The sequence below is a fragment of the Megalobrama amblycephala genome, linkage group LG8, assembly GCF_018812025.1.
Source record: "Megalobrama amblycephala isolate DHTTF-2021 linkage group LG8, ASM1881202v1, whole genome shotgun sequence".
In the NCBI taxonomy this organism is placed as follows: Eukaryota; Metazoa; Chordata; class Actinopteri; order Cypriniformes; family Xenocyprididae; genus Megalobrama; species Megalobrama amblycephala.
The window spans coordinates 4,815,303-4,836,733 of NC_063051.1; the positions used below are offsets into that span (position 1 = coordinate 4,815,303).

The window sequence follows — 21,431 nt, forward strand, 5'->3', positions numbered from 1 at the left end:
GTCAGACCATATGCGTAGACAAGACTTCATAATTACTTTCATTAGCATTTTAAAAAGATATAAATTATAAACATTGTCATTAGCTGGTGTGGTATTCTAATGGGCTGCTGGTTACTATAGTAAAAGTGAATTTTACAGTTTCAAAGTAAATTCAAATTCCAGAGCGAGATAAGTCGTACATTATTTTTAAATGAATAGATGAGCGTTCAATTATAAATAGGCTTATAATTCCAGTCAGACAGCACAAGACATTTAGGACGTGTTCAAAATCTAGTGAGCTGCCTACCTGCACAGCATTTATGGGCATACCTTTTGCTCGGAACGCGTCTATTGTGCTCCAAAATTATGTCTACGTAGGTAGCTCACTAGGATGTGAGGTACATCTACAAAGACACTGCATTCTATGGCTACAATGCCCCCAAAATGATGTTTAGGTAGGCAGCTGACTGGATTTTGAGACGCAGACATTCTATTGCGCAACAGTCAGCGCTCCTGTAGAGCGGCCGGCAGTGACGTAGCGGTCGCCGCCATATTGAAATGTTTCCCCTGTCCTCTTCACTGAGCTCAACAGCAGCCATCAGCTCTCGATTTCCAGCTGGAGACAGGGACAACAACACAGACATGGAGATAGACACTCTTCTGGAAGCTCTTAAAGGTACCCGGTTGTGTGTGTTGAGGTGGTCTGCGTGAGTTTAGAGAGGAGTTGTATGTGCTTATGTGCTTGTAATGTGAGTTAGCTCATGTTAGCATGGCCTGTGGCTAAATGGCTTTTACTGTTTTTCGAGGTCTGTTGTGCGTTAAAAGCAGGTCTCATCCTCCTGTTTTATGACTTCTGTCATTTTTTTCTAAAAAATGACGAGGTAGTTAAGAAATTTGTTAATAAATAAGAATTTTTTTTATTGAGGTAACTAGTTAGTGGTTTTGGATGATGTAAAGCTAATTCAAGTATATTACACATCGGTTTTTCCAGGGTTAACTCTAAACTAGTGAATAATTCAATAATAAAGTCTTATTTTCTTTATAAGTTTTCTTCATAACGGAATTTTTTGGCATTTACATCCTAACTGAAGTTGTACGCTCACCTCTACGCTTACAACGTTAATCATTTCTCTCTCTCTCTCTCTCTCTAAATTTATTTAGAGATATATATATATATATATATATATATATATATATATATATATATATATATATATATATATATATATATATATGTGTGTGTGTGTGCGTTTAGTAGTGTAAATAGTTTTGGTGATTAAATGACATAAAGCTCAGATTAATTGTACCTGTATTAGGTATTATGTTAGGAAAAGGATTTAATATTTTCTCATATGTTTCATAAAAGTTCAGGGCTTGACTGGTTATAGTTATACTCTGAGTGGCCATAAAATATCACACTTGGAACTTGAAAATGACCTTAAGTTTAGAAACAAGATATTTAGGGTGCATTTTCTCATAGTTTTCTTAAAAACCTGCATATTATTCCAAGACTACTTTACAGTTTTCCGAGTGCTCTAAATAGCCGTAGAAATGAAAATGGTGTATGAATTTGGGACTTGTAGATGACATAAAACTAGAAGCTGGTGCATTGTAGTTAATTATATAAGGTTTTTATTATATTAATTATATTTAGCTAATTTTATGAAAGCTGATATAGGGTCTGAACTAGAATGGACTAATTTCAACTAGAATTCAAAGTATTATTAGATTTTGCAGTTAAATGCACAACAGGATTAAGATGCTCGGATTGTATCCAGTACAGATATTAATAGGAAATTAACAATGCGTTTTTATTGTGTTCGCAGATTTTGACAAGAAGGTGAAGAAAGAAGCATCTCCGTCGTTGGACCAGTTTTTGTGCCATATTGCGAAGACCGGGGAAACCCTGTAAGTACTTCCAGATATCTGTGAGTGATCTAAGAGGGGCACAGAAACCCCAACTACCTTTGTGTTTCAGTGGTTTGTTTAAAATCACCACTGCTTTGAGGGGTAACACCACAAGGTGGTTTATTATAAAACCACAGCACTTTTGATTTTGTTCCAAAACACACTGAACCTTGTCCTTATCGACTAGATCTGCTTTAGACAACCTGCCCTCATTTCATAAACTAATTGTGAGAGTACATAGTCAGATGCATATTGAGATCAAATGTATCTCTGTCTCTGAAATACCTGCTTACATTGTTCTGTGATTAAATATTTTTGCAACTGTGTGGCAATTTCTTTTCTCTTTTTTATTTTTCATCCTTAATAGCTCTGTTAGTTTCATGTCTCTCTTATCACACTAGTCTTTTCTGACATAATAATTTCAACAGTTTTAAATATGATTTTTTTTTAATATTTTTTGGTTGGTGGCCGTGTAATAAAGAGAATCATGACCTTACAAATTGTAGTTGTCTGTGTGACTGAGTTACCAATGCTCCATATTGTCGCCTTTCCAGGGTGTCATGGTCTCAGTTTAAAAGCTACTTCATATTCAAACTGGAGAAAGTAATGGAGGATTTCCGAGCATCGGCTCCAGAGCAGCGAGGGCCTGCCAATCCTAATGTGGAGTCGATTCCCTTCGAAGAAATGAAGGAGAGAATTCTTAAGATTGTCAATGGATACAATGGGTTAGTAACACTCTTAATTAATTGTAGGGATGCACCGATACCAATACCAAGCTCATGTACTTGTAAAAATACCCCCGATACCAAAGACTGATACCTCACGTGACGTAACTGACAGAATTTTCCGCGCACAGAGACACCAGCAGCAGAAACAATGTCAGCCTCAGGGGTGTGGAAATACTTCAAAATAATGATGAGAACCCACACATTGTGAACTGCATGCAAATCATGCTGAATGACAGACCAGAAGCGCTCTCGCACGCGCTATCTCTTGCGCGTGATCATTTCAGCTTGCGCCTGAATGGTCAAATGCACGAATAGTTGTTTAAATGTCCATCGTGTGGAGTATCTAACGTAAATGCAGTCTGTTATGGCTTAAGTGGACGAAAACAGGCTATGTGTCGGTATATTACATTCATGGATTCGGTCTTAAAGGGAGAGTAGCCTAATTAAATATTTGTCATTAATGTTAATAGAACAACAAAAGATGTTAAATGAATGTGTGTGTGTGTGTGTGTGTGTGTGTGTGTGTTTTATTTATTATATATATATATATATATATATATATATATATATATATATATATATATATAATATAATATTGTGAAATAAAATTTCAAAGAAGCTGTCCTACTTTCATTAGTCTCACTGTGTACTTGGAAAATTGCAACATCACCAAAAAAGAAAAGAAATTAATAAATGTATAGGTATCGGTGAGTACCAGCAAAAAAATATTGGTACTTGTACTCGGTCCTTTAAAAAAATGGTATCGGTGCATCCCTAATTAATTGCATTGTGTGGTGCTGTCACCATTTTCCTTTTGGAAAGGCACTGGGGTTTGTCCCTGTAATAAGTGTAAGCTGTTTTGGAAAAAAATAGCAAGCCTGTGTCTTTACCCCAGAGCTAGTGTGCCATCTTCTGGCTGTTGAATATAACCAAGCCTGCACCATTCCTTGTTATATGTGTGTCAGGATAGAGTAGAGAAGATTTGGTACCAATTTGTTATTTGCTCTATCCAGGATCCCATTTACTATCCAGCGCTTGTGCGAACTGCTCACTGAACCTAAGAGGAACTACACAGGAACGGAGAAGTTTCTCAGAGGGGTAGAGAAGGTCAGTGCATGATGCATTATTCAGTTTAAGAAATGCTAATAATGGATGCTGTTTAGATGCATGTAGTGATGCACTTACTACAAAATACTTTGAGGCATCTTCTTCACCATGTTCTTATAGGGGTGACAGTCCATTCCCAGTATGTTCTCTTTGTATTTGCATTTTTATTGTAGTTTTGCTACGTTCCATCTGAAGTCAGATGTGGGATGTTATTACGTGCTATCTCTGACTTCCATAAAGGTACTCTGTTGATTTATGGTCGCTTGGGTTTGGTTTGCAGGTGTGCGATTATCGATAAAGACATTTTTTACATTGCTTTACACACTTGTCTCTTCAATGTTTGCTAAATGAGTTTTATTATCATGTGATGAAGGAAGTTTGACTCATTGATGTGTTTTGAGTGCTTAAAAAGTGATTGATAATCATTAAAAGTGCCACATCTTAAAGTCTTCGTTCACCCAAAAATGTTCCCATTATTTACTCACACTCAAGCCATCCTAGGTGTATATGACCATCTTGTTTCGGACGAATACAATCAGAGATCTATTTAAAAATATCCTGGCTCTTCCAAGCTTTATAATGGTACTGAATAGGGGGCCAGATTTTGAAGCCCAAAAAAAGTATCCATCAATCATAAAAATAATCTATATGGCTTCAGGGGGTTAATAAAGGCCTTCTGAAGTGAAGCGATTGGTTTTTGTTTTTAAACCTTATTAACTATAATAACTAGCTTCCGGCAGACGGCTGTTTGCATTTATTTGCGGCGGAAGAGTAACCCCTGACACTACGCATGATGTAATGACGAATACGGAAGCTCAGAGGATGGAGCAAAATAAAACGCCAATCACGAATTAGAAGTTTAAAATGATTTTTTCTTACAAAACCCATCACTTCACTGTAGAAGGCCCTGGAGTCGTATGGATTACTTTTATGATGGATGGATGCATTTTTTTTGGTCTTCAAAATCTGGCCCCCTATTCAATACCATTATAAAGCTTGGAAGAGCCAGGACATTTTTAAATATATCTAAGATTGTGTTCATCTGAAAGACGTCATATACACCTAGGATGATTTGAGGATGAGTAAATCTTGGGATAATTTTCAGTTTTGGGTGAACTAACCCTTTAATGAAATGCAAGCAGGAAGTTCAATTTTCATTCTGCACTTTTTTTTCACCCAAGTAGGAGGTTGGAAATGCAGAATTTATGTTGCTTATGTTATGTGATATTGATTGTTTTCTCTCTTTGTCAGAATGTGATGGTGGTCAGTTGCATTTATCCTACATCTGAGTAAGTAATTACTGTTCAGTATTAAAAATCATAAAACTGCTACATCTTAATTTGATCACCTGGATATTCTTAATTACTGTAGACAAATGAAGAGCTATTTTTGGCCTTTGTAGGAAAAATGGCTGCAGCGGTGTCAACAGAATGAATGGAGTCATGTTGTCAGGGAACACATCTGCCTTCACAGAGAGGTGAGGAAAATGTATGGTGCTTAGGAATACTCATTTAAAAAAAAAAAAAAAAAAAAAATGGGCTTAACTTGATTTTATTACAGGAAAGTGAATGGTCCAGGAACACCCAGACCATTAAACAGACAGAAACACTCCATGTCCAGTTCGCTGGCCACAAATGGCCTTCCGGACAGTACAGAAAACAAAGAGACGAACACACCACAAGGACACAACAAAACAGCCAGGTAGGCTAAATTTGCCATCATATCTCATCTTTCATGATTTTGTTTGTGTAAAATGCTGATGGTTGAATCAATGAACATGTTCACTTATCTCTCACATGCTAAATAAATAAACGACTTAACCTTCAGCAGCCCTGAATATCCTTTACATTAGAGAAATACAGAATATATCTTTGTGTTCCAGTGATGCATCTGTATCAGGCATTGGTGGGCCTCTAAGCAGCTCTGTAAAAAACAAACACTTAGATGACGAGGAAGATGAAGGAATGGAGGAGGAGGAACATGAAGTAAAGAGACTCAAATTCAACCAAGATGGCAATGAAGAAGATGAGGATGAAGATGATGCAGACGAACAGATTGTTGAGACACCCAGATCTACGTCGAACAAAAGCTCCTCGGATAACTCGGAGGATGCCGAATCACCGTCATCCATGTTGCAGGAGGGGAGTGAAGAAGAGGAGGAAAGTAAGCCTCATGGTTCAGTTGGAGGCTCTGAGGACCAAGGTAGCGTAATCTGTTTGTCCACTTTTAGGGTGTATTGTATACAATTTTAGGGTCTAATGTATTCTATTCTTTGCTAACGTAGAACCTTCCAGCACACAGCCTGAGTGTCCCGCCGCAGATTCCAGAGAGGCTTTTACTGAGAGGGAGGTTCCCTGTGGCTCAGATGACTCCTCAGAAGAACCCAGTGATATGGACCAATCAGAGCAGAGAGCCCCGGCGGGTGTGGCCTCTAGCCCTGAGGTGAGAGAAGGCGAGGAGCCGAGTGAGCAGGTCAGCAGCAGTAGCACTGATGAAAATGCCTCTGGACCCACATCCAGCAGCAGTAGCGTAGAGTCACCCACAGAGGGCGACTCTGGATCAGGGGCCCTGGACTCAGAGAGCGCAGAGGAGGAGCCTATGGAGCAGGACTAAAAGCCTGCAGACTACTGCCCTAAACAATAACTGCGTTCTTTTGTGGAGATTAAGACGGCACACACTTAAGTGGCCTTCCACAAAGGCCGTCAGAAGCAACACCCAATCTACCACCATGCGCCTTTTGGTCGAGAGTCCACCTAACTTCTCCAACCTTCCCAAACGGACACTTTATGCAGATGTACATATGATTTTATTGCTGAAGTCAAGGTTTTAAACTCTTTTCTTTTTTTTTTTACAGTTTCTTTCCTTAATTTCATCCGTGTCATTGGTTTCTGCCAGTCTGTCAAAGCGGTTTGACTGAAGTACTGAAGATGTCAACTGTGACATCACTAAACAGCTAATTAAAAGAATATTCATCGCTAAATACAAGTTAAAGTCTATGGACACAGCTGTGGGATACTTTCGGTTACTTCAGGAAATAATTCCGACTCGTTGCTCACTTAGAAAAAGCAAAAGTGGATGTCGCCTGCTTATAGACTTCTGTAATAAATATTTCAGAGACAAAATATTTTGTTGTAAATTTAAAGCTTGTCTCAACTGTTGTTAAAGCTTAACTTGTATTTAACCTGGAATATTTCTTTTAATATTTTAGTCTTTGTTAAAGAGAAAGTTGAATCTTTATCCAGTCTTGTTCTAAGTTTTAGGACATTTCTCCTCTGCATTGGTGTATTAATATTTTAGTCACGGTGTCAAACATCAGGGCAGTGGAGCTCTCTCTGAAGACCCATAACTGGCCACTTTTCTGGTTATGTTCCAAGCAAATACAAGCCATAGCTATCTTTGTTCTGTTAAATGATTCGAGCCTGGCGTAACATCATTTCTTTCTGGTCCTTTGTGTGTAACTGACAGGATGTAAAATCTATTTTCTCACACGCTGCCACCTTCGCTTTTGTATTATCCTGCAGTCTGCTCTGCATTGAAAGTGAGTGGTTTATGTCAGGTACATTTACCTCTTGATTTAAACTGATTTCATGATTCAAGTTAATTTATACCAGCATTTCAATCTATTTTATGAGAAGTTGTTTTGATTTTTGTTGTTTTGGCAGGTGGTTATTGACTGCTCCGACTAGCTGAATTACAATGTCATTTGTGACAGTCCGACCCCAAGTTGTCCCACCGATAACAGCTGGCTGCTGTTTTGCAGCTGTGCGATTTTTGATATTTAGAATTTTAAAATTTCTGTAAAGTAGTGTTTTGTAGAGCATTGTGTTCACTGCCTTTTGTGCATCCATATATAATTGTATAATTTTTTTTTTTGGTGTTTTACTGAATGCGTGTGGTTTCAATACAGTATTCAGACGAAGCAATAAATGTTATTGTTTTAAGTGTTTGGAAGACCCTTTAATTTGTTAAACAAAAATGATCATGTATCTGAAAGTATTACAAAAACTTTGTTGCATCAGATTTTAAGGTAAGATTTTTAAACTATATTTTTACACAAATCTGCCATGGTGCTCTGAGTGTTTGCCAAGGTGTTTTCAATGACTTTATTGCTTTGCTTTTTGGTTGCCAGGGTGTTCTGGGTGGTTGCTAGGTGGTTGCTTAGTGGTCCAAGTGAAAAGAGCCCTCACTTCATGATATTCTCTTCTCTAGGGCCCTGTTTACACCTCGTATTAAGATGCGTTTTGGTCGATTGGATTACAAGTAGACGAGGGAGACATACCCGTTTACATCTGGTGTTTTAATGGAGTCTCTTTTGTCCACTTTCAACCACTTCTGTCCTGATTTCTTTGAGGGGAGGGTCTATGGGTGGTTAAATGTACGTTTCTTCAGATTTTTCGATCTAATGGACAAAAAATGATGGCAAAACACAGAGAGCATCAGCTTTCGTTTCTGTTCTGATAGCTGCGAGACCACGCCTAACGCGATGGTGAGAGAACATTGTGCTTGGTACATTTTCGTTTTCAAACCAAACTTTGGTTTTGACAAATACGTTTTCGAATGCAAATCCGTTTGACTGCGTTTTACACCCCGTTTACACCTGTATTAACGTCGTCCACTTATGATCCAATCGACCAAAATGCATCAGGTGTAAACAGAGCCTAGATATGACGTGGGTCCTTACTTCAATGTAAGTCTGCGGGCTTTTTTCGCCTGTTTTACTGACATCAAAAGGTCATTGAGAGAAGTAATAACTTTTCAACAACCCACACAATTTGATGCATCCATGTTCACAGTTTGTTGTAGAACTTGTCCATAGCACAAAGTTAAATACTTGGTAAACAACACTAACTAGTAGGGATGTTAGTAGGAGGATTATTGTTACATAACGTCTCTTATTCTTTCATCCAGGCCTTTTCATAATCCTTAATCATGTTCCTAAAATTAATGCATGCTTTTGCTGTTATTAAGCTCTTGCACAAATTTTTCTGCTTCATTTCCTAAATACAAGTTTCCTTTTCTTTTGTCACAGTCACATGTCTCCTGCTGACTCAGAATAATGATTTTCGCAGGTTCTTTCATGAATGGAAAGCTTATTTCACCTGTCTGTCTTGTTTGTGCTCATATTGACTGGCTAATTTCAGGGTCGCATGAATAGGCTGTGTTACTGAAATTTACCCAGCCCTCTCGGAGGAAATAAAAAGTGGATTGTCTAAATCCTGCCGTGATGCGCAGTGAGAGGTTACGTTTAACTGTCGTCTTTGAACGCCCATCTCTTGGGAAATAACCCTGCACGCTGTGGGAATAGAAACAAGTCTTAAGTAAATGAATTGTAATTTGATCCCCGAGACCGGGAACCGAAGCTTATTAATAATGATGAAGTTAAGTGACTTTTAAGACATTTCTTGTGTTATGTTCTTGAGGTACAGATACTACTACCTCAGACTCTAAAATATAAAATCTCTTTGCATTGGTAAAATCTGCAGTATGTCTAGGTCATCTTTTACCCAAAAAAAAAAAAAAAAAAAAAATTTCTTTGTAAAAAAAAAAAAAATAACAATAAAGGCCACCTTTCAGAATACACTCTTAAAAATAAAGGTTTTCTATTGGCATTGATGATCGTTTAAACTCCATGCAACGTTTTCAATGCACAAAAGGTTTTTTAAAATGTTCTTCACTCTAAGAATTTTATATAAGAGAAAAATATATAATTTGTGTGTGTGTGTGTTCACTGAAAGGTTTGGTTTGATGAACCAAAAATGGTTCTTCTATGGAATTGCTGGAACCCCCCACCCCCTTTATTTTTTTCATTGACATTTACCATAATGTGTACCATAAATTAAAAATGTAATTTGTAACATTAAAGGCTATACATCAAATACTTAAGTGCATTTTACCCCCCACATTTATTTATTAGGATAAGCATCCTAAAAATAGGCTTCATTTTTTTGTAACCAACGTGTTTTCTTATTTAGTGAAATGTACTGGGCATGTTCTTGCCAGGTTTCATGAAATTATAGATTATATCATATATGGTTGTTCATTACAGTCATCAAAGAGGACAGGAAGTGATGGGTACCCCAAAGCTTCATCATATACTGTCGTAGCAGCATTTGACAACATCAAACCTTGTGTGCTGACTACCAAAGACTCATTACTTGGGGATAAAGGGATAAGAGGGTAAACACAATAATGTCAGATTTGCATGAGAAAACACAACCATATGCTAAACATGATCAGAAACACAAAGTTTGCTCATTTCTAGTAAGCTGATGCATTGACTGAGATAATGTGAAACTTATTGATGTTTTTTTGCACTCTTATTGGAAATGTTGGTCTGCCCCCATGTTATAACTCAAAATGAAATTTAATAACCCAGGAAGTATACTGTTATTTACAAAGCTCAAGTTAAAGACAGGCATCAGTCATGATGTACTTGTCACCGGGTGGCAGCTGATGCACAGTGACAGGATATTGGTGGCCGGATATTGGAGATTGAGTCTAAGCTCCTAACGTGCATTTCACCTCTGTAGAGCAAAATCTAGAAGGTGAAACAACATTTCAAATAGTTGATCCCCTAATATAATTAACACCCTGGTGCTGAAGAAACCAAGGAGACCGTCTTTGCTCTTTCTGTATAACCAATCAAGCCAATTCATAATTTGCAATTACCACATATGTACTTCATAAGAGGCATGTCTAATTTTTATATTATTCCCAACAGAGGACGTGTTAAAAGTATCTGAGACTTAGAGAAGACGAAAAGTGTTCAAAAGTTTGAAACAGGCCATTGTGGTGAAGTGGTCCCACATCTCATATTCTAAAGCCGGAAGCTGTTATCCGGTAATGAGAGCAAGAAATAAATGCAAAATCATGAACGCATCAGGCTGTTAGTTGGTGTCCACAGTTCTTTGAATATGATAAATATTTGCTTTCTTACTGTGAACAATTCAACAATTCATTCATTTATTGTAAATAAAATGTTGTCTTTCTTCAATATCTTTAATAAAAAATGTAACATTTCTAGTCCTTTTTGTAGATGTCACTTAGGGTGCGTTCACACTTGTAGTTCGGTTCGTTTGGTTAATTTGGTCCGGACCAAAGAAGAAAAAAAAACATTTAGTCCTGGTCCGGTTAGCGTTCAGATTGGCAATTTTATCACCGAACCAAAAGATACCGAACCTTAAGGCATAGGGATACATTCACAACGTGATCGGTCGGATTTTATGACGTATTGCCTATTTTGAGACGGAACTTACCGAACATCCAAAACAATGCTGTTTGCTAAGGTAAATGCGCTTGTTGTGTGTGCGTAGCGGTGCGTAGCCTGCATGTGATGGTATTTTGGCCAGCTGGGAACTCGTGAAGAGCTTATAAAATGTGTAAAGTAGTCAAAACACCGGCGGGAATCCATCCGTCACACACACAAATGATCTGCTGCATGGAGACGCGCGTCTGATGCCTGTGATGGGCAAACTCGCGTCTATGACGAGAAAAACCGACATGCTGAGGATTCTGTCCTTTTTAGGGTCTCGTCTTCCTGTTTTTGATTCGGTTACATGTCTTTGGTCCGTGTTGCGTTCATCATTCGATCATCAGAGTTCGTTTGGAAGCGGACCGAGACCCATCTTTTCAGCGGTCTCGGTCCGCTTGTTTGGTGCGCACCAGGGTTCGGATGGCAGCGTTCACATATGTTCAAATGAACCGCACTAACCGAGCAATCGCACCAGGGTTCGTTTTAATCGAACCAAACATGACAAGTGTGAACGCACCCTTAGGGCCTATAACTTGTTTCCGCCACGGAATAAAACAATTTAAAATATAATTGCTACTTTTTATCACAATTCTGGCTTTTTGTTCTCAGAATTGTAATATAAACTCGCAAGTGTGAGTTATAAAGTCAGAAAAGTCACCTTTTCCCCTCAGAATTGGACTTTATAAGTCACAATGGCAAATCTCACAATTTCAAAACTCGCAACTGGGAGTAATAAAGTCATAACTGTGGAATATAAACTGACTTTTTTTTTCTCTCACAATTGCAAGTTTATATCTCGCAGTTCTGATGTCTTTTCTCAAAATTATGACATATAGCTAAACGCACAATTACATGTAAAGTCAGAATTGTGAGTTTACATCTCGCAATTTTGATTTTAACATGCAACTGCAACTTTATATCACACAATTCTTACCTAATAACTCGCAATTGCGATTCTGAGAAAAAGTCAGAATTTCAAAATTTAAACGTTTGTTTTATCCTCATTAAATAGTGTGTTTCACTGAGAAATGTCAAATTATGCAAGTAAAACTGCAAACGGCAATTCATGTTGACCTCAAAATCTGTATTTAAGAATGTAAGAACAAGAACATGCCATGTAATCAAACAAGTTTAAAGAATTCTAAAACCATCCTTTATAATTTCATTCCAAAATGAAAAGTAGCTTATGTCCTTCATGCGCATTATCACATTTTGGATTGACTCGGATCGGATCGGATTGGAAGTTCACTGCTTGGTCAGTGTTCTCACCCTTAACATGGTTTAAGCGAGGGTCAAGCCTCACCATGCACAATCTCTGTATCATCCAATAGAGGGTAGTGTTTAGTCTCCCAGCCAGGCCTAACAGGTTTACCCCTCCCAGAACGAGGAGACAGACTGACAGCCCCAGGGCTGTAGATATGGGATGCTGTCGTCCTTTGTTCCGCTTCCCCTTTATCCTTCTCCCTGGCATGGTGTCTCGATGACTGCTCAACCGCTGTGGGCACCGTGTCCAATGCAACCGTCGGCTGAGACTCCCACGTGGCCATGAGCTTAAAGAGCTGTTTAAAGTATGTGAAAGCTGAAATGAGGGAGCAATCGCAAACTCTAAAAATATAGACTTTTTGAACTTAGTTAAAGGATAAAGGGTATGTAGCCACACTTTAAACGACATAAAGTCTGTTCCACTTTCCAATTTATCCTGGACAAAAACTGCCAATTAAATGGCAAGAGACTGTTTGAGCAGCATGCAAAGTGACCAGTCAAAAATGGTCCATTAGATGGTCAATTTTTACATTACATTTATGCATGATGAATTGGGATTTTGTTTAATTTCAAAGGAAAATGTGGTCATATTCAGCACATGGATGACAACTGGCAAGGGCAGGCAGATAGTGGAGTGAAGTTTTTAAGTGATAGACATTTTCTTTCAACATTTCAACCTCTTGATGATTATTCATGCTTTTAAATACTGTGTAGAGGGATGAGTTGTCAAGTGCAGTTCCCCAACAAAGCCTGAAGTCTTGGAATCGCCAGACTGTTGAAGAGGTGTGATGGAAAAAAATACACTGTTCTCGGGCAAATGTTATTTGAACTACCACTGACTTGTCAGACAGGCATTGACCAAGACCGTTCTTCTGAACTTCATGTCCAAGGATAAGGCAGAGCCACTTGTTTTGCCTATGGATGAGCTTTCAGTATCTAAAGATATATCATTTAAATGGGAAAATAACTCACAAATCTTCCCACGTGTGCTATTTGGAATTTCTACAGAGACTTCAAATGAAGCTTGGCGAGAGATGAAGTAACAAGAAAATTACTGCTTTCATATTGCAAAATGTATCTGACATCTGCTTTTTGCCATCTGTTTTCTCTGCATAAACAGGTGATGGAACATATTGAACACAGTCTGCCAAGCCCATTTTCTTGGCTCAACTCTTTACGGGCTAGTTACGAGATGGAATCGGTGGCAAAATGCCTGTCATGTAAAGTCCCCTGCCTATCTTGCAGGGTCCTATTGTATAAACCCTTACACAAAATTTACCACGAGGACCATAGTTTCTGGCTAAATAAATACATTAATATATGGGATCCTCTTCAAACAGTGTAAGAATATTTCACAATCTTTCTGTCATTATTTTTTGTTGATAAGTTACACAGGTTAATGGTAATACCAGATAACTGTAGTAACTTATTTTGACAGAAGCTACCGTTATCATGGTAAGTACTCACACTTATCGGACTGAATCATTCCTTAAAAGATTAGTTCACTTTCAAATAAAAATTACCCCAATCTTTACTCACCCTCAAGCCATCCTAGGTGTATATGACTCTCTTCTTTCTGATGAAGCTCTATAATGGCAGTGAGTGAGGATCAACGAGTATGAGCAGAAGAAAGTGTCTCCATCCACATCCATACATCATAAACATACTCCACGCAGCTCCGGGGGGTTAATAAAGGCCTTCTGGAGTGAAGCGATGCGTTTGTGTAAAAAAATATCCATATTTAATAAGTTATGAAGTAAAATATCTAGCTTCCACCAGACCGCCTTCCGTATTTTACTTATGAAGAAAGTGTAAAACTCTCGCAGTTCAAAACTCGTACGCTACGTTCCTCGACTTCCATGTTCAAATGATGTAAAAAGCTTAACTGACATGACGCCAATTCAGTTTTTTTTCGTAATTTGAATACGGAAGGTGAATATAGTTTATACAGCACAATTGAATAAACTTCTTAAGGGTTTAGCCTTCGATTAGTCTAACACTACCTCTCTTTTTTCAATAAAAAGTAGCTGTTTCAACAAACATCAAACTTCATATTTTGCCATACTTTCTGGCTCATTATTCATCTTAGCATTGTTAAGATCTAGCCCTGCTTCAGAGAGCTGACGGCTAATTCTGAGTAATACACACATTGATTGGCATCATTACTGGGTTCGTGGGTTTGTGGCCTCTGTTGGAGTATTACAGTCTAATGAAGTGCTTTAATTGACTCTTGTGGAGGATGTTCCATCATCGCTCCATTTATAGATGTACCCTCGGCCTCTCAGGCTAATAGGAGCTGAGGACCTGGTTTACTACACAGCTAGGCTTTTAGCAGCCATTTTGTGCAGGGAATGCTGCTTTTTGCAAGAGGCTGTTAAAAGTGTAAATGGGAGACTAATAAAGAGGCAATTTTAGCAATTTTGCTTCTGATATAACAGGGAAAAGGTGCAGGTCTGTGTGTGTATGTTTACTACCTGAGGAAAAGGACTTGGGAAATGGTGGGGAACATTTTGTTTTTCATCTGTGCAACATACAACATATTTAAACAATATGTAAAAAATCGATTTTTAAAGTCAAAAGAGCCTTGGCTCAAATGTCTATGATATTTTGTGTCCCACCTTTAGAGGACTTTTTGTTGTCTGTTTTACAATCATAAGTCCAAAGTAACAGAAAACCTTTCAGTAAAGCATGAAAACTGTGTGTTGTAATTTAGCAATGGAGAAATGAAACCCCATACAGTCAAGGGACACAGCAGGTCAATCGACTTCCAATTTGAGCATGTGCACTAGTTAGCGCTGATTATTGCAGCGAGGGCACAATCATGTGGACAAGTCCTTGAATCTCTCTTAGTGGTCAGGCATTCAATCAATTTCCCAGTGTGGTTGCATAGCGGCTCATACTGTGACTAAACAAGCTACATATGAGCAGAGGTTATATGATGTAATCATCACCATTACAGCTATATGAAATAGCAGATTCATCATAATAGAGGTTGGCGGGTATTAAAGAACCTGACAAGTGAAAACCAATAAAATCAATAATGTCTAAATACAGTGAGTGGATTGATTTTGAGAAAGCTAGTGGATTTAGGACTTGTGCTGCTGTTAAGCTGGTCTTTGAACGGCTCTGCCATCATCCCCCGAGGGAGCTATTATTAGTTCTGATGGTCAATAAACCAAATCTCCCATGACATATAATATGTGAGTGACTCACTGTAGATAAACTGATGCAGGCCACCAAATGTGAAAGTCTCTAGTGTAAAGATATTTCTTAATTACATGAAATAAATAACACAGGCAGATATTTTAGTAAAACAATTCAGCTAAATAACGCATTAAAGTTATTTCAAATTTGTTTATTTTATCGATTTGATGTAATTAGTAAATAAATGTTACATTTAAATGTCATTGTTCAATTTAAATAAAAATGTTTAAAAAATATGAATTTTGTAAGCCGTTTTGTAAATAAAGTGATAAATTGTGTTTTGTGTGTGTGTGTGTGTGTGTGTGTGCTTTTTTACGCAAACAAAGCATTCATGTCACTTCATAAAACTGAGGTTCTTTACTACCTTTCTTGGGCTTAAAGGATTACTCCACTTTTAAATAAACTTTTGCTGATAATTTACTCACCCGTATGTCATGATGTCCATGTCTTTCTTTCTTCAGTCGAAAAGAAATTAAGGTTTTTGATGTAAACATTCTAGGATTTTTCTCCATATCATTCATTTCAATGGGCACCAAACGGTTTAAGGTCCAAATGGCAGTTTCAGTGCAGCTTCAAAGGGCTTTAAACGACACCAGACGATGAATAAGGGTCTTATCTAGCGAAACGATCGGTCATTTAAAAAAAAAAAAAAAAAAAAAGTTTAAGTTTTATAAGCACAAATGCTGGCCTTGCTCTTTTCTCCGATGCGCGTTCGTGACGTCACGTAATACGCAATTACGTCGAAAAGGTCACGGTTGACGTAGGCGGAAGTATCGAGTCAGTGTTTACATTACAAATGTGCGGAAGGAGGATAGTATACACATATTCAAATGTCTTTGTGTCAGTTTATTGTTTAACCCTTTGAGCGGTACGTTCCCACATATGGGATGTTTATTTCTGTGCCCCTGGGCGTACGGTTCCACATATGGGATTTAGAATGTTCAGCGACGTCACATAACTGCCAGATTCAAACTGTGCTTTCGCGCTCTGGCTGCGAGACGGACGCGCGCTCTCTTGTCATCACAGCTATGCAGTGTTTTCAGCCACATAATGTTTCTTTTAAGGTTTCAGACATTTAAATACGCATGAGCACCATTAAACAATACATTTGGAGTTTATAAAATACACACTGATGTCAGACGTCAGTGGAAGCATCAATAAACAGTGAATTCAAATATAATTTGCCGACATTTATTCATATCAGACACACATAATGGGTCTAAGTAACTATAAAGTTTACTCTCTTATTCTTCCAGTTCACCAGCCACTTACTTGCATATATTTCAGGAGAAACTGATGTATTCACCTGCTGTAAATCAGACTGACAGAACTCTGTGAACTGCAGTGCAAACTAAGATGGCGGCGCCCATCTCGCATTATAGATCAAGATAAAGATCATTTATAAAGGTGAGAATCGGAATATCATATAGTTGAAGACATGTAAGCAAGTTTGCGAATATTTTAAATAAAAAAGGAAAAACAAAATAATAGTGATCCATCTCTCATACAGTGTTATTGTGGCTACGTTCAGCGCTCGTGACACGCACGCGTCGCCATGGAAACAATAAGGGCAAACGTTCTAAAATAAGGGTCGCCTTAAAAAAACTCACTCTGGCAGTCAGAATATTTTAAACTCACGCTTGAAAGGTGTGCGTATCCTGGGTGTTTAAATATTAGAAAGCCTAAAAGAAAATTTTTGTCAGGACAGAAATTTGTGACTTTTCATAGATTTCCTATACACAATCCTGAGCGAATGAAACTGTGGTTGCTACGCCTACGTCAACCGTGACCTTTTCAACGTAATTGCGTATTACGTGACGTCACGAACGCGCATCGGAGAAAAGAGCAAAGCCAGCATTTGTGCTTATAAAACTTAAACTTTTTAATTTGTTTTTTTTTTTAATGACCGATCGTTTCGCTAGATAAGACCCTTATTCATCGTCTGGTATCGTCTGGTGTCGTTTAAAGCCCTTTGAAGCTGCACTGAAGCTGCCATTTGGACCTTCAACCGTTTGGTGCCCATTGAAATGAATGATATGGAGAAAAATCCTAGAATGTTTACATCAAAAACCTTAATTTCTTTTCGACTGAAGAAAGAAAGACATGGACATCTTGGATGATGTAGGGGTGAGTAAATTATCAGCAAAAGTTTATTTAAAAGTGGAGTAATCCTTTAAAGGGTTAGTTCACTCAAAAATGAAAATTCTGTTATTAATTACTCACCCTCATGTCGTTCCACACCTGTAAGACCTTTGTTCATCTTCCGAACACAATTTTTTGATAAAATCTGATGGTTCAGTGAGGCCTCCACTGACAGCAAGATAATTAACACTTTCAGATGCCCAGAAAGCTACCAAAGAAGTATTTAAAACAGATCATGTGACTACAGTGGTTCAACCTTAATTGTTATGAAGCGATGAGAATACTTTTTGTGCGCCTTACGGGTGTGGAACGACATTAGGTTGAGTAATTAATGACAATTTTTATTTTTGGGTGAACTAACCCTTTAAAAGTGGTAGTTACGTAGGCTGTCAATGGAGGGATAGAAAGCTCTCAGATTTTATCAAAAAGTTATTTATTTGTGTTCCAAAGATGAACAAAGGTCTTACAGGTTTGGAATGACATAAGGGTGAGTAATTAGTGGCAGAATTTTCATTTTTTGGGTGAACTATCACTTTAACTAATATTCAAATTGTGATATAGTAGAGTATGTGAAGGCAAACTATTTGAATACAGTGCAAAAACAAACTCTAGGCTTTAGCAAGCAACACAAAATCATCCAGTAGCAAGTGTTCAAACTTATCTTGCTCTTTCAAAGGCACAACATTCCAATGAATCCTTAGAATTCCATTTCAGTCCTGCGTTCCCAACACACTCAAAGGCAGTAAATTAACATCACTTTCACTCTAACGTAGGACAAGAGGGGCAGTAAATTAAATGAGATGCTACACCACATTGTTACACTGTCAAAGACCTTTTAACATAAGTCACTTTTTTCTTTCTTTCTTTTCTTTTTTTTTTTTTTTTTTGCAGCAGTAGGGGCATTCAGCATGTTTTGTTCCATTTAAAGCATCTAAATGTACGGATTTAGATTTAAAACATTTGGCAATTTTGGAAACTTCACGCTAGCGACTTTTATATGCCATATTTATTTTGGTTCAGAGGATTCCATTATGTTACCCAAATTACCCATTGCTAAATTTAAATTAAATGGGTAAATAATTAGTAAACAAATCTATTATGCATTATCATATAATATTCTGGCATGCTGACTTGTTTAACAAAACTGCCTTTTTTTTTTTTGACAGAGCTCATCAAAACTCAATTATGGCCCACCAAGGCATGGATAAGTAATTTGCAATGGAAAAAAATCTGAAGTATCTACAACAGCATTCTTATAGCAACACAAAGGAAAGGCATGTTAAGCACTGTACCTTTGAGGTTCAACATGATGTTTAGCTTCTCAAAGAGAGGGAGAATGCTGAAGAAACAGGTCTTGGATCGATGCCTTGAGGCACTCAGGGTAAACATGAACAACTCTGTACAATTGCTACTGCCAGGGGAGAGCAGAACGACTTTCACCTCAGTGAATGTTCTGACACAACAGTGCCTATAGCAACCAACAGTGACAGGAACACCAGGAGGGTGAGAGTAACGTTTACATTGCACAGCACTTGTTTTAACACTGCTCTCACTTCCAATATTTTGATATTGACATACAGGTGCGGTAGGCCTACATTATAAACCCAAATAAGTTGGCAAAACTCAAAACATTAGGTAATCAATTATATTTTAAATTAAGAAATTCAAAGTTTAATTAAGCAGACCTAGCAGAATTTTATTTTGTACTCATGCATTTTATTGCTATTAAGTTGAAATATTTGAGTAAGTGAATTCATACATTTAACTTAAAATTATCAAGCAATCTCAAATAATTTTAGTAGTGGAAAATTATTAAGTTATTAAAAAAAAAAAAAAAAATATATATATATATATATATATATATATATATATATATATACAGTACAGTCCAAAAGTTTGGAACCACTAAGATTTTTAATGTTTTTAAAAGAAGTTTCGTCTGCTCACCAAGGCTACATTTATTTAATTACAAATACAGTAAAAAACAGTAATATTGTGAAATATTATTACAATTTTAAAATAACTGTTTTCTATTTGAATATATTTCACAAAGTAATTTATTCCTGTGATGCAAAGCTGAATTTTCAGCATCATTACTCCAGTCTTCAGTGTCACATGATCCTTCAGAAATCATTCTAATATGCTGATCTGCTGCTCAAGAAACATTTAATGTGTACAATTGTACAAAATATTTGTGTACAATATTTTTTTTCAGGATTATTTGATGAATAGAAAGTTCAAAAGAACAGTGTTTATCTGAAATCTAATCTTTTGTAACATTATAAATGTCTTTACTGCCACTTTTGATTGATTTAATGCATCCTTGCTGAATAAAAGTATTCATTTCTTTAATTTCTTTTCAAAAAAATAAAAATAAAAATTCTTACTGACCCCAAACTTTTGAACGGTAGTGTATAGTGGTACAAAAGCTTTGTATTTCAGATAAATGCTGTTCTTTTGAACTTTCTATTCATCAAGGAATCCTGAAAAAAAAAAGTACACAACTGTTTTCAACATTGAAAATAATCACAAATGTTTATTGAGCAGCAAATCAGCATATTAGAATGATTTCTGAAGGATCATGTGACACTGAAGACTGGAGTAACGATGCTGAAAATTCAGCTTTGCATCACAGGAATAAATTACTTTGTCAAATATATTTAAATAGTACACAGTTATTTTAAATTGTAATAATATTTCACAATATTACTGTTTTTACTGTATTTTTAATTAAATAAATGTAGCCTTGAGCAGACGAAACTTCTTTTAAAAACATTAAAAATCTTAGTGGTTTCAAACTTTTGGACTGTACTGTGTGTATATATATATATATATATATATATATATATATATATATATATATATATATATATATATATATATATATTTATGATGTGCTGATTTAATAGGCCTTTTTAATGATGGGAATAGAGCCCTCCTGCAGCTCTAAAGGGAAAAGTGCACTATGAGTTACTGCAATACTAAGCCATAAACAACATGGCTAAACAGACCTTTGAACCTAACAAGTCCGTGCTAAGTTCAAGGGTCAGGTGACTAGTGGGGGTAAATTTTGTTTGCGGTCATGCACAGGGTCAAGACCATTCTTTACCATTTGTATGTTCAAATGCATGAATTGCATATTTTCTGACTTGGAAAATTTCCTGAATTGCACCGCGGGGATCAATAAAGAACCTCTTTTTAATTTAGGCCTGATGTGAAAGTCACAACAGCATTTGAGATAATATATTGCAACAAAACCATCATCCACCAAGCAAACAAAAAATAAATTGTGATGCTTAAATTGTTGATTTCTTGCTTGCGAAAACCCTTCCATTCATTCCCTGTAGTCGAATGGGAAAAAAGTACTCTGTGACAAGTAGGCTGCTGAAAAATGGTTCCATAAATGCAATGCATCACTATTGAGTGCAATTCCCCAAAGGACATGTTTCAAACAAAGCTGAATGAATTGGTGACAGGCATGTTTCTTCAAAATGAGAATGAAAATGATTAATTTACCATCAACTCTATCATCTTTTTCTAAGTCTGTCATCAATAGATCTTCACATTAAAACATAGAAACAAACAGCAGATCTCACTTTTTGTTAGATGTGTTGCTGTAGGCTACAGCTGTCCTCCACACTTCCCAGTGTTCAAATCACTGGCCCAATCTACTGCCCAGAGCCTGAAAGTTAATGGAGTAAGCTTTGTGAGAGATGTGTGGATAAGGAAAAGGTCAGTGTGACTTAAGTGTTTTTTTTTTTTCTTTTCTTTTTTTCCATCTGGTGGGAGAGTGACAGATCTGTTTGAAGACTGAAAAAAATGCTACTATTTCTCTAGTTTGGCAGAAC

The 21,431-nt window shown here is 37.0% G+C and overlaps 1 protein-coding gene across 1 annotated transcript; it reads left to right on the top strand.

Annotated features, from left to right (window-relative positions):
• Positions 1 to 453: 453 nt before the first annotated feature.
• ppp4r2b (protein phosphatase 4, regulatory subunit 2b) lies at positions 454 to 7,663 on the top strand. The gene is made up of 9 exons (XM_048198860.1): positions 454 to 655; positions 1,806 to 1,887; positions 2,442 to 2,612; positions 3,629 to 3,722; positions 4,974 to 5,011; positions 5,125 to 5,199; positions 5,283 to 5,423; positions 5,605 to 5,924; positions 6,007 to 7,663. The coding sequence occupies exons 1-9, from the start codon at positions 538 to 540 to the stop codon at positions 6,333 to 6,335; spliced, it is 1,368 nt and encodes a 455-aa protein (XP_048054817.1). The 5' UTR covers positions 454 to 537; the 3' UTR covers positions 6,336 to 7,663.
• The last annotated feature ends 13,768 nt before the right edge of the window (positions 7,664 to 21,431 follow it).

Coding starts and splice junctions, on each gene's coding strand:
- ppp4r2b (XM_048198860.1), top strand. CDS start 538: ATGTTTCCCCTGTCCTCTTCACTGAGCTCAACAGCAGCCATCAGCTCT. Junction 5,012..5,124: donor TGCATTTATCCTACATCTGA/GTAAGTAATTAC, acceptor TGGCCTTTGTAG/GAAAAATGGCTGCAGCGGTG. Junction 5,424..5,604: donor GGACACAACAAAACAGCCAG/GTAGGCTAAATT, acceptor TTTGTGTTCCAG/TGATGCATCTGTATCAGGCA.